Source organism: Dendropsophus ebraccatus, chromosome 9 (assembly GCF_027789765.1).
Source record: "Dendropsophus ebraccatus isolate aDenEbr1 chromosome 9, aDenEbr1.pat, whole genome shotgun sequence".
Taxonomy (NCBI): domain Eukaryota; kingdom Metazoa; phylum Chordata; class Amphibia; order Anura; family Hylidae; genus Dendropsophus; species Dendropsophus ebraccatus.
The window spans coordinates 2653888-2666685 of record NC_091462.1 but is presented as its reverse complement, the minus strand read 5'-3'; the positions used below and the strand labels follow the sequence as shown (position 1 = coordinate 2666685).

General features: G+C 42.8%; 1 protein-coding gene across 7 annotated transcripts in view; it reads right to left on the bottom strand.

Annotated features, from left to right (window-relative positions):
• Nucleotides 1–248: 248 nt before the first annotated feature.
• TNS1 (tensin 1) overlaps nt 249–12798 on the bottom strand; it is a 362619-nt gene continuing 350069 nt past the window's right edge. For all 7 annotated transcript variants that reach the window (XM_069982318.1, XM_069982317.1, XM_069982319.1 and 4 more), the window contains 3 exons: nt 7861–7929; nt 7559–7588; nt 249–6521 (listed from right to left, as the gene is read on the bottom strand). In XM_069982318.1, coding sequence (XP_069838419.1) covers nt 6386–6521; nt 7559–7588; nt 7861–7929 — 235 coding nt within the window. In that variant the 3' untranslated portion in view covers nt 249–6385. The remainder of the gene's footprint in view (nt 6522–7558; nt 7589–7860; nt 7930–12798) is intronic.

The following is a 12798-nucleotide window of genomic DNA, read 5'->3' as shown; positions in this document are numbered from 1 at the left end:
AGGAGCAGTATTATAGTAGTTATATCCCTGTATATAGGAGCAGTATTATAGTAGTTATATCCCTGTATATAGGAGCAGTATTATAGTAGTTATATCCCTGTATATAGGAGCAGTATTACAGAGGATGACAGTAAGCAGAGGAATAAACCTTGGAACAGAATATAAGGCTTTGACTCCTATATGAGGTACAAAGTTTTTACTGTAATTTACTAATTTTCTATCATAAATGCCAGTCAGACACACTGATCTTTCAAGCAAAAGTATATTTTATATGATGTTATCACTGATAAAGCTTTACAATAATTTGGAAAGAATTACAGACATCTGTACAAACAGAAAAGTGAAAGCATAACGTCTATATTCTAATCAATGTAAGCAAAAAAAAAGAACAAAAACCACAGGCACATATATTTATACAAGTGATAACAATTCAGCACATGGATACAAAATATAAAGTATATTTCCATCTATATAAATACAGAGAGGGGGTATTCTCTTCCTTTTTTCTTTTTTAAATTTTTATACAGTTTTTTTTTTCTTTATATTTTTTTTGGTTATCTTTGTGGCGCAAAATATATAAGATAAGCGTTAAGAGACCCTGAAGAGCCCCACTTCTACAGAAGGCGGCTCTTGTCCGATGGGGCAGGCATCTCTATATGCGGTGGCAAGGTCTCTGCAATGCGTAGTGGGGCTGATCGATCAAAATAGAGGAAAAGTTCCCTAAAGGTTTGCAGCATATCTGAGTGAAGAGTGAGATGTGGGACACTAGTGGGTGATGGGACACAACGTGGATCTTCTCCATCATGTTGGGTGACCTGTATCTACGAGGGATTATTGCATCAGATACCGTGTAAAACATTCAGCACAAGGTGGAATCCCTGAGACACTGATCACACAGGAGATGTTCTACAAGGCACAGTCCACACGGCACAGTCTCACACTGCCCCATATTTTAGGTCACTTTCATTTGTAGCAGATGAAAATGGAAATCCATTCCAAATGAAAGGTTTTCCCAATGTCTACTGGGATCTGTTCATTTTATACAGGACTTCAAATATGGGGCAAATGTCTGAAGACAAAACACAAGGTGACTCTTCTCTATCGAACAATTCATCAATAAAGAGGAATTCTACCTCATATTATCTTCTGACCGGCCAGGTGATGGTGTCGGTGGGGACCAGGAGCCAGGACGGCAACCGATTCCCCATCCGATGAGGCCAGGTGGTCTTACATCACCAAACCCCTCCGGACCAGCCAGAAGAATCTCCAAGGCAAGTCGGAGCACCATGGACTCCATCGAGCCTTGCCTTCCTGGTGACCTACGTGTGATACTAGACCAGAAGATTTGGATACACATTAGCCATTACATTCTAAGAAGTTTTTGTATCCCAATGATGTCGATGTTCCTTAGTCAATGTCAGGTTCAGTTCTGGTAATTCTGTCCCATTCTCATTAAGGCGTTGGGACCGCAAGCGGTCGAGGGATGAAGACCAGAACGTCATTATGTACCACATCTCCGGAAAAAAAAGTGCTCTGTTAAGGCAAGATCGGGCAACACATCTTCTGGGTAACAATGTGTCTTTGGTTAATACTTCATACATTAAAGGCTTTGTGTGTCCAGTGTAGAGCAAGCGCAACACCCTGCGAGGCTCCGCGGCCGATCACCGGAGAGACCTGGAGAGGCTTCCGGCCCCTTCCAGCGGAGGCCACGTTCATTGGTGGCATGCGTGTTTGGTGACTCCAACTGCCCCCCTCTCCTCTCCCATAAATCCTTTGTCCATGTGTGTGAGGTCACATGCGTGAATAAGAAGTGCGGTCACTTAACATCGCATATCTAGTACTCGTGATTCTATATACTATTCATTCATCTTAATACATAGGTAAAAAGCCAGGGCTGCAGGTTTGCATTCATGGGCATTGAAGGACTTTGGTGAACCAGTGGCGAGGATGACGATTGATAGACAATAAGGCGGAGTCCTAGGACCCAACAGATCCCGACACTTAAAGGAGTTATCCAGCGCTACAAAAACATGGCCACTTTCCCCCCTACTGTTGTCTCCAGTTTGGATGGGGTTTTGAAACTCAGTTCCATTGTAGTAAATGGAGCTTAATTGCAAACCGCACCTGAACTGGAGACAACTGCGGTCATATATGATAAGGCTTCTGTATCATGGCCTCAGGGGATACAGACTCATAAAGCTAAGCTCGTTCCATAATGCGGTTATCCTCTCCATATAACACATGAACCAGCGACCTTCTATACACTGCATGAATCTTTTCACACTGCTCACCCTTCTGCTGCGGCCGTCCTTGCAGCCTGAGGGGTGGCACATAGGGCGTTTCCCCGGCACTAACTCCTTCCCCTGTGTGAACCGGTGGAGAACCCCATTTCACCAGCTGGGCCGTTATACCTGTAAGGCACTGAATGGGATTAGTCCTAACAAACACGGGATGGTAGGAGGGTTACAGGGTTAGCACAGGTGCCATGCTCACATCACATAAGAACGCCCCATTCTTGGATACATACACACTCACACGCCTCACCAATACAGCCGTACCCCAATCCCTCTCACATACAAAGACTTTCTGCACACAAAGCGGAAAATACTGATGGCCTATGAGGCGTCTGCACAGGGTGGTCCGATAGACCCCATGATGGGGCTTGCATAGGGAGGTCTGACAGACTACATGATGGGCTCCCCCAGGATGGTTCAATAGACTCCACGATAGGGCTTGCCCAAGGTGGTCCGATGGACTCCATGATGGGGCTCGCCCAGGATGGTTCTGTAGACTCCACAATGGTCCGATGGACTCCACAATGAGCACGCCCAGGATGGTTCAATAGACTCCATGACAGGGCTCGCCAAAGGTGGTCCGATGGACTCTACGATGGGCTCGCCCAGGGTGGTTTGATGGACTCCCTAATGGGCTCGCCCTGGGTGGTCAGATGGACTCCACAATGGACTCACCCAGGATGTTTCAATAGACTCCACGATGGACTCACCCAGGATGTTTCAATAGACTCCATGATGAGCCTCGCCCAGGGTGGTTCGATTGACTCCATGATGGGCTCGTCCAGAGTGGTTCGATGGACTTCACGATGGGCTCACCCAGGATGGTTCAATAGACTCCATGATGGGGCTCGCCCAAGGTGGTTCGATAGGCTCCATGATAGGGCCTGCCCAGGGTGGTCCCATGGACTCCACGATGGGCTCGCCCAGGGTGGTTCGATGAACATGATGGGCTTGCCCTGGTTGTTCTGTTAAAATCCATGATGGGCTCGCCCAGGGTGGTCCCATGGACTCCACGATGGGCTCACCCAAGGTGGTCCGATGAACATGATGGGCTTGCCCTGGTTGTTCTGTTAAAATCCATGATGGGCTCGCCCAGGGTGGTCTGCTGGACTCCATGATGGGCTCGCCCAGGGTGGTCTGATGGACTCCATGATGGGCACATGACAGTGATAGGGACCTGGACCCCTGAAGTCTATACTGATTTCCGAAGGTGATAATATTTCGGGGTATTTGGGTTCTTTATATGGGCTGTCAGTCAGGGACATGCTGGAACTTGTAGTACCAGCCAGAAGTCCCTACAGGGAGGAATGAATACTGTAGTAATAGGTTTAGAAATGATTGGCAGGTTAAATAATACTGTAATGTAAAGACTCCTGACAGGTTTGGTGTATTATAGCGGCATTGTTTGGGGGTGGGGGCGGATTGGGGAGGGGTTGTGATGGGCGGGGTTTCAGGGTTCAGATCTACTTAGTTATAGCAATGCCATCTCTGTATATTGTGAGTATCAGCCCACAGGGTCACACCTTCAGGCTGGGGTTCCTCTTTATATTACTAATACAGCTGTTCAGCAGGTCAGTCACCAGCGACGTCCTCGGTCACAGTGCCATGACACCGGTCCGGAACATATTGTGTGCAATGTTTTACTATAATACTGCAGTAGATCTGAGTATAGAATGATGAATGATGGGGGTAATACCCCCCCCCCCCAATGTGGTCCTATTATAGCGGATACTGTACGTGCAGTAAGTGAAGCAAGTATACAATGGCGGGTACCCCCAGACTGACAGGGATGAGTCCGGGTGAAGCAGATTCTACATCACATGACCAGATCCTAAGATTCTACATCACATGACCACCATGTCCTCCTCCATAAGCAGTCAAGGAAAAACTGGCTGGCAATTTTTATGCACTATCCCTTTAAATGAACCAGCTCCACCCATTCACTATTCGCACAGCTGCAGTTTTGCTTCCATGTGTAATGGAATTGTTTCGTGATAAAATGTAGTGAATATAACCCCGGAGCGGTGAATGAGGACATGAGCCCCGGGGCAGATAGTTCAGTAGTATAGCAGGCGCCCTCTAGTGGTGGGGATGATGATGATGACGGCAGCGCCGGGCGGGTGTGGTCGTCTGGAGGCCTCTGTGCTTGTCCTGTAGCTTATTGCACAATGATAATGGATTCCGGTTCAGGCTCCATCACTGGATCCTCAACTAATATGAAACATCAGAGGAATCTTATCGGCCGCCGTATAGAAAGATCAGTGCAGGTGACTACACGGCCCAGGTGTGCCGCCACTAAAGGGAACACTACATACGGGGGGCCCCGGCGGAGGAAAGCCCACCTGCTCCTCAGGGATGTGGGAAGGGGAGCGCCTGTCTTCCTATAGGCCATGGGAATACAAGCTATGTGCTCACTGCAGACTGATGACATCACAGCCTGTGCTCACTGCAGACTGATGACATCACAGCCTGTGCTCACTGCAGACTGATGACATCACAGCCTGTGCTCACTGCAGACTGATGACATCACAGCCTGTGCTCACTGCAGACTGATGACATCACAGCCTGTGCTCACTGCAGACTGATGACATCACAGCCTGTGCTCACTGCAGACTGATGACATCACAGCCTGTGCTCACTGCAGACTGATGACATCACAGCCTGTGCTCACTGCAGACTGATGACATCACAGCCTGTGTTTTTGGACAGTCTCTATATCGTCTGGTGCTGGAAACAGTCTCTATATTCTCGGGGCTGGGCACAGTCTCTATATTCTCGGGGGCTGGGCACAGTCTCTATATTGTCTGGTGCTTGGCACAGTCTCTATATTCTCGGGGGCTGGGCACAGTCTCTATATTGTCTGGTGCTGGGCAAAGTCTCTATTGTCTGGTGCTGGGCACAGTCTCTATATTGTCTGGTGCTGGGCACAGTCTCTATATTCTCAGGGCTGGGCACAGTCTCTATATTGTCTGGTGCTGGGCACAGTCTCTATATTGTCTGGGGCTGGGCACAGTCTCTATATTCTCGGGGGCTGGGCACAGTCTCTATATTCTCGGGTGCTGGGCACAGTCTCTATATTCTCTGGGCCGGGCACAGTCTCTATATTCTCGGGTGCTGGGCACAGTCTCTATATTCTCTGGGCCGGGCACAGTCTCTATATTCTTGGGGGCTGGGCACAGTCTCTATATTCTCGGGGGCTGGGCACTCTCTATATTCTCGGGGGCTGGGCACAGTCTCTATATTCTCGGGGGCTGGGCACAGTCTCTATATTCTCGGGTGCTGGGCACAGTCTCTATATTCTCGGGGCTGGGCACAGTCTCTATATTCTCGGGGGCTGGGCACAGTCTCTATGTTCTCGGGTGCTGGGCACAGTCTCTATATTCTCGGGTGCTGGGCACAGTCTCTATATTCTCGGGTGCTGGGCACAGTCTCTATATTCTCGGGGCTGGGCACAGTCTCTATATTCTCGGGGGCTGGGCACAGTCTCTATATTCTCGGGGGCTGGGCACAGTCTCTATGTTCTCGGGGGCTGGGCACAGTCTCTATGTACCTGCAGTGATATGGTGGGGGCGCTCTCCTATGTAGACTGACTGTAATGGTGCTGTGATGATGTTGGCAGCGAGGACTCTGCACCCGCTTAGTGGACAGTAAGGTGTAGGGACTGTTTCCTGTCTCTTTCCCAGCTTCCTCAGGGGGCGGCTCAGCTCGGTTCCATCTTCAGGCTGCATCCTTCATTCCCACCACTAGGTGTCAGGCGTGTCAATGGAAATGGCCATAGAGTTGAGTGCATGTGCGGCTCTGCGGAGGTGTCAGTGCATGATACAGAGTGCAGCCCCCTATAATAGACCTCTATACATGGTTAGTATATATATATATCTAGTATCTGCCATGTGGTCAGCTGACCCCGGAGCCATCACGCTGGCGCCTTCTGCTCCTCACAGGAAATCGCTTTTGCCGCCTTTTTTCTGGGTTTTTGATTATTTTCGGGTGTTTTTCTCCCTTTTCCCCTTTTACGTACTTTCTCATTCGCCTCCATCACAGTCTCTAATCTGACAATCCGGCTGCTTCAGGGGTGTGGGGGGAGGGGCTCATCACTTCTGTAAACCAATCACGCGGGAGACAAAGTTGACAATGGCGTCGGCCGGTTGTTTGGGGTCCAGTTCGGCAAACAGGTGGCAGACGTTGTCGGTCGTACTTCCTTGTTTCCTGGCAACAAAGCCAAATAATCTGCAGGAGGAGGGAGAGGAGGAGGATGAGTCAGGAGCGAGGCACCCCCTTACTAGTCCCGGCCTGTGGAGAATCCAACAAGGGGCCATAACTATTATAGGTGCAGAGAGAGGAGGATGGGTCAGGAGGAGGATGGGTCAGGAGCGAGGCACCCCCTTACTAGTCCCGGCCTGTGGAGAATCCAACAAGGGGCCATAACTATTATAGGTGCAGAGAGAGGAGGATGGGTCAGGAGGAGGATGGGTCAGGAGCGAGGCACCCCCTTACTAGTCCCGGCCTGTGGAGAATCCAACAAGGGGCCATAACTATTATAGGTGCAGAGAGAGGAGGATGGGTCAGGAGGAGGATGGGTCAGGAGCGAGGCACCCCCTTACTAGTCCCGGCCTGTGGAGAATCCAACAAGGGGCCATAACTATTATAGGTGCAGAGAGAGGAGGATGGGTCAGGAGGAGGATGGGTCAGGAGCGAGGCACCCCCTTACTAGTCCCGGCCTGTGGAGAATCCAACAAGGGGCCATAACTATTATAGGTGCAGAGAGGAGGAGGAGGATGGGTCAGGAGGAGGATGGTTCAGGAAGAGGATGGTTCAGGAGGAGGATGGGTCAGGAGCGTGGCACCCCCTTACTAGTCCCGGCCTGAGGAGAATCCAACAAGGGGCCATAACTATTATAGGTGCAGAGAGAGGAGGATGGGTCAGGAGGAGGATGATTCAGGAAGAGGATGGTTCAGGAGGAGGATGGGTCAGGAAGAGGATGGTTCAGGAGGAGGATGGGTCAGGAGCGTGGCACCCCCTTACTAGTCCCAGTCTGATGTGTCCCCAGTGCAACCAGGGCCATAACTATTATAGGTGCAGAGAGGAGGAGGAGGATGGGTCAGGCCTGCAGTAAATCATACACTGGACTCCTTATTAACCCCTTACTGCTCCCAGCCTGATGAGAACCGATAACCAAGGAACCCATAGAAAGGAATGGTGGTGCTCGGTGAGAGAGAACCCTCCGCATAAGGAAGAACCCTGTGACACATAGTCGGGGGACTTACTTAGCCGGGGTCCCATCTGTCTTCATCCACCTAGAGGAGGAAAGGTCACAGGTCAGTAAGGAGCTGAATTGAGTCCTTCCCAGCAGCGAGCAGAGGTGATGTCTATGGCTGCTGAGGGACGATACAACAGCACAGACCACATCTATAGGTGACATCATCAATATGGGAAGGGGCGGAGTCTATGATGACATCATAACGTGACAATGTATCTCAGGCCGCAGCCCATTACTGTATGAAAGTCATTGTTCTTTATTATATTGTTCTATTGTGCTGGGAGATCAGTGATTGGTCCAGATACTCACTTCCTCTCCTGAGGGTCCACATCACAGAAGGTCACCGAGCTGAGCGGGTAATGTCTCCTGAAGAACAACCTGTAAGAGCACAGGAGGGTAATAACCAGATCACGCTGCACTACACATACCAGCATGTAGGGGGCAGTATTATAGTAGTATATTCCTGTATATAGGAGCAGTATTATAGTAGTTATATTCCTGTATATAGGAGCAGTATTATAGTAGTTATATCCCTGTATATAGGAGCAGTATTATAGTAGTTATATCCCTGTATATAGGAGCTGTATTATAGTAGTTATATTCCTGTATATAGGAGCAGTATTATAGTAGTTATATCCCTGTATATAAGAGCAGTGTTATAGTAGTATATCCCTGTATATAGGGAGCAGTATTATAGTAGTATATTCCTGTATATAGGAGCAGTATTATAGTAGTTATATTCCTGTATATAGGAGCAGTATTATAGTAGTATATTCCTGTGTATAGGAGCAGTATTATAGTAGTATATTCATGTATATAGGAGCAGTATTATAGTAGTTATATTCCTGTATATAGGAGCAGTATTATAGTAGTATATTCCTGTGTATAGGAGCAGTATTATAGTAGTATATTCATGTATATAGGAGCAGTATTATAGTAGTTATATTCCTGTATATAGGAGCAGTATTATAGTAGTATATTCCTGTATATAGGAGCAGTATTATAGTAGTATATCCCTGTATATAGGAGCAGTATTATAGTAGTATATCCCTGTATATAGGGGGCAGTATTATAGTAGTATATTCCTGTATATAGGAGGCAGTATTATAGTAGTATATCCCTGTATATAGGAGCAGTATTATAGTAGTATATTCCTGTATATAGGAGCAGTATTATAGTAGTATATTCCTGTATATAGGAGCAGTATTATAGTAGTTATATTCCTGTATATAGGAGCAGTATTATAGTAGTTATATTCCTGTATATAGGAGCAGTATTATAGTAGTATATTCCTGTATATAGGGAGCAGTATTATAGTAGTATATTCCTGTATACAGGGGGCAGTATTATAGTAGTTATATCCCTGTATATATAGGGAGCAGTATTATAGTAGTTATATCCCTGTATATAGGAGCAGTATTATAGTAGTTATATCCCTGTATATAGGGGGCAGTATTATAGTAGTATATTTCTGTATATAGGGAGCAGTATTATAGTAGTTATATTCCTGTATATAGGAGCAGTATTATAGTAGTATTTTCCTGTATATAGGAGCAGTATTATAGTAGTATATTCCTGTATATAGGAGCAGTATTATAGTAGTTATATTCCTGTATATAGGGGGCAGTATTATAGTATTTATATCCCTATATACAGGGATATACTACTATAATACTGCTCCTATATACAGGAATATAACTACTATAATACTGCTCCTATATACAGGAATAGAACTACTATAATACTGCCACTATATACAGGAATATAACTACTATAATACTGCTCCTATATACAGGGATATGACTACTATAATACTGTATATAGGAGCAGTATTATAGTAGTATATTCCTGTATATAGGGAGCAGTATTATAGTAGTTATATTCTTGTGTATAGGAGCAGTATTATAGTAGTTATATCCCTGTATATAGGAGCAGTATTATAGTAGTATATTCCTGTATATAGGAGCAGTATTATAGTAGTATATTCCTGTATATAGGAGCAGTATTATAGTAGTATATTCCTGTATATAGGAGCAGTATTATAGTAGTATATTCCTGTATATAGGAGCAGTATTATAGTGGTTATATTCCTGTATATAGGGAGCAGTATTATAGTAGTATATTCCTGTATATAGGAGCAGTATTATAGTAGTATATCCCTGTATATAGGGAGCAGTATTATAGTAGTTATATCCCTGTATATAGGAGCAGTATTATAGTGGTTATATTCCTGTATATAGGAGCAGTATAAGGCTGCGTTCACACTACGTATATTTCAGTCAGTATATTTCAGGCAGTATTGCAACCAAAACCAGGAGTGGATTAAAAACACAGAAAGGCTCTGTTCACACAATGTTGAAATTGAGTGGATGGCCGCCATTTAATGGCAAATATTTGCTGTTATTTTAAAACAACGGCTGTTGTATTGAAATAATGGCCGTTATTTACTGTTATATGGCGGCCATCCACTCAATTTCACCATTGTGTGAACAGAGCCTTTCTGTGTTTTTAATTCACTCCTGGTTTTGGTTGCAATACAGACTGAAATATACTGACTGAAATATACGTAGTGTGAACGCAGCCTTATAGTAGTATATTCCTGTATATAGGGAGCAGTATTATAGTAGTATATTCCTGTATATAGGAGCAGTATTATAGTAGTATATCCCTGTATATAGGAGAAGTATTATAGTAGTTATATTCCTGTATATAGGGAGCAGTATTATAGTAGTATATTCCTGTATATAGGAGCAGTATTATAGTAGTTATATCCCTGTATATAGGGGGCAGTATTATAGTAGTTATATTCCTGTATATAGGAGCAGTATTAAAGTAGTTATATTCCTGTATATAGGAGCAGTATTATAGAAGTTATATTCCTGTATATAGGAGCAGTATTATAGTAGGTATATTCCTGTGTATAGGAGCAGTGTTATAGTAGTATATCCCTGTATATAGTACAGTATTATAGTAGTATATTCCTGTGTATAGGAGCAGTATTATAGTAGTATATTCATGTATATAGGAGTAGTATTATAGTAGTTATATTCCTGTGTATAGGAGCAGTATTATAGTAGTATATTCCTGTATATAGGGGCAGTATTATAGTAGTTATATCCCTGTATATAGGAGCAGTATTATAGTAGTTATATTCCTGTATATAGGAGCAGTATTATAGTAGTTATACTCCTGTATATAGGAGCAGTATTATAGTAGTATATTCCTGTATATAGGAGCAGTATTATAGTAGTTATATTCCTGTATATAGGAGCAGTATTATAGTAGTATATTCCTGTATATAGGAGCAGTATTATAGTAGTATATTCCTGTATATAGGAGCAGTATTATAGTAGTTATATCCCTGTATATAGGAGCAGTATTATAGTAGTGATATCCCTGTATATAGGAGCAGTATTATAGTAGTATATCCCTGTATATAGGAGCAGTATTATAGTAGTTATATTCCTGTATATAGTGCAGTATTATAGTAGTTATATCCCTGTATATAGGAGCAGTATTATAGTAGTATATCCCTGTATATAGGAGCAGTATTATAGTAGTTATATCCCTGTATATAGGGAGCAGTATTATAGTAGTATATTCCTGTATATAGGAGCAGTATTATAGTAGTTATATCCCTGTATATAGAAGCAGTATTATAGTAGTTATATCCCTGTATATAGGGAGCAGTATTATAGTAGGATATTCCTGTATATAGCGGCAGTATTATAGTACTTATATTCCTGTATATAGGAGCATTATTATAGTAGTTATATCCCTGTATATAGGAGCAGTACTATAGTACTTATATTCCTGTATATATGAGCAGTATTATAGTAGTATATTCCTGTATATAGGAGCAGTATTATAGTAGTATATTCCTCTATATAGGAGCAGTATTATAGTAGTTATATTCTTGTATATAGGAGCAGTATTATATTAGTATATTCCTGTACATAGGAGCAGTATTATAGTAGTTATATCCCTGTATATAGTACAGTATTATAGTAGTATATTCCTGTGTATAGGAGCAGTATTATAGTAGTATATTCATGTATATAGGAGCAGTATTATAGTAGTTATATTCCTGTATGTAGGAGCAGTATTATAGTAGTATATTCCTGTATATAGGAGCAGTATTATAGTAGTTATATTCCTGTATATAGGAGCAGTATTATATTAGTATATTCCTGTACATAGGAGCAGTATTATAGTAGTTATATCCCTGTATATAGTACAGTATTATAGTAGTATATTCCTGTGTATAGGAGCAGTATTATAGTAGTATATTCATGTATATAGGAGCAGTATTATAGTAGTTATATTCCTGTATATAGGAGCAGTATTATAGTAGTATATCCCTGTATATAGGAGCAGTATTATAGTAGTTATATTCCTGTATATAGGAGCAGTATTATAGTAGTTATATTCCTGTATATAGGGGCAGTATTATAGTAGTATATTCCTGTATATAGGGAGCAGTATTATAGTAGTATATTCCTGTATATAGGAGCAGTATTATAGTAGTTATATCCCTGTATATAGGAGCAGTATTATAGTAGTATATTCCTGTATATAGGAGCAGTATTATAGTAGTATATCCCTGTATATAGGAGCAGTATTATAGTAGTTATATCCCTGTATATAGGAACAGTATTATAGTAGTTATATTCCTGTATATAGGAGCAGTATTATAGTAGTATATTCCGTATATAGGAGCAGTATTATAGTAGTTATATCCCTGTATATAGGGAGCAGTATTATAGTATATCCCTGTATATAGGAGCAGTATTATAGTAGTTATATTCCTGTATATAGGAGCAGTATTATAGTAGTATATTCCTGTATATAGGAGCAGTATTATAGTAGTTATATTCCTGTATATAGGAGCAGTATAATAGTAGTTATATCCCTGTATATAGGAGCAGTATTATAGTAGTTATATTCCTGTATATAGGGGCAGTATTATAGTAGTTATATTCCTGTATATAGGAGCAGTATTATAGTAGTTATATCCCTGTATATAGGAGCAGTATTATAGTAGTATATTCCTGTATATAGGGAGCAGTATTATAGTAGTATATTCCTGTATATAGGAGCAGTATTATAGTAGTTATATCCCTGTATATAGGAGCAGTATTATAGTAGTTATATTCCTGTATATAGGAGCAGTATTATAGTAGTATATTCCTGTATGTAGGAGCAGTATTATAGTAGTTATATCCATGTATATAGGGAGCAGTATTA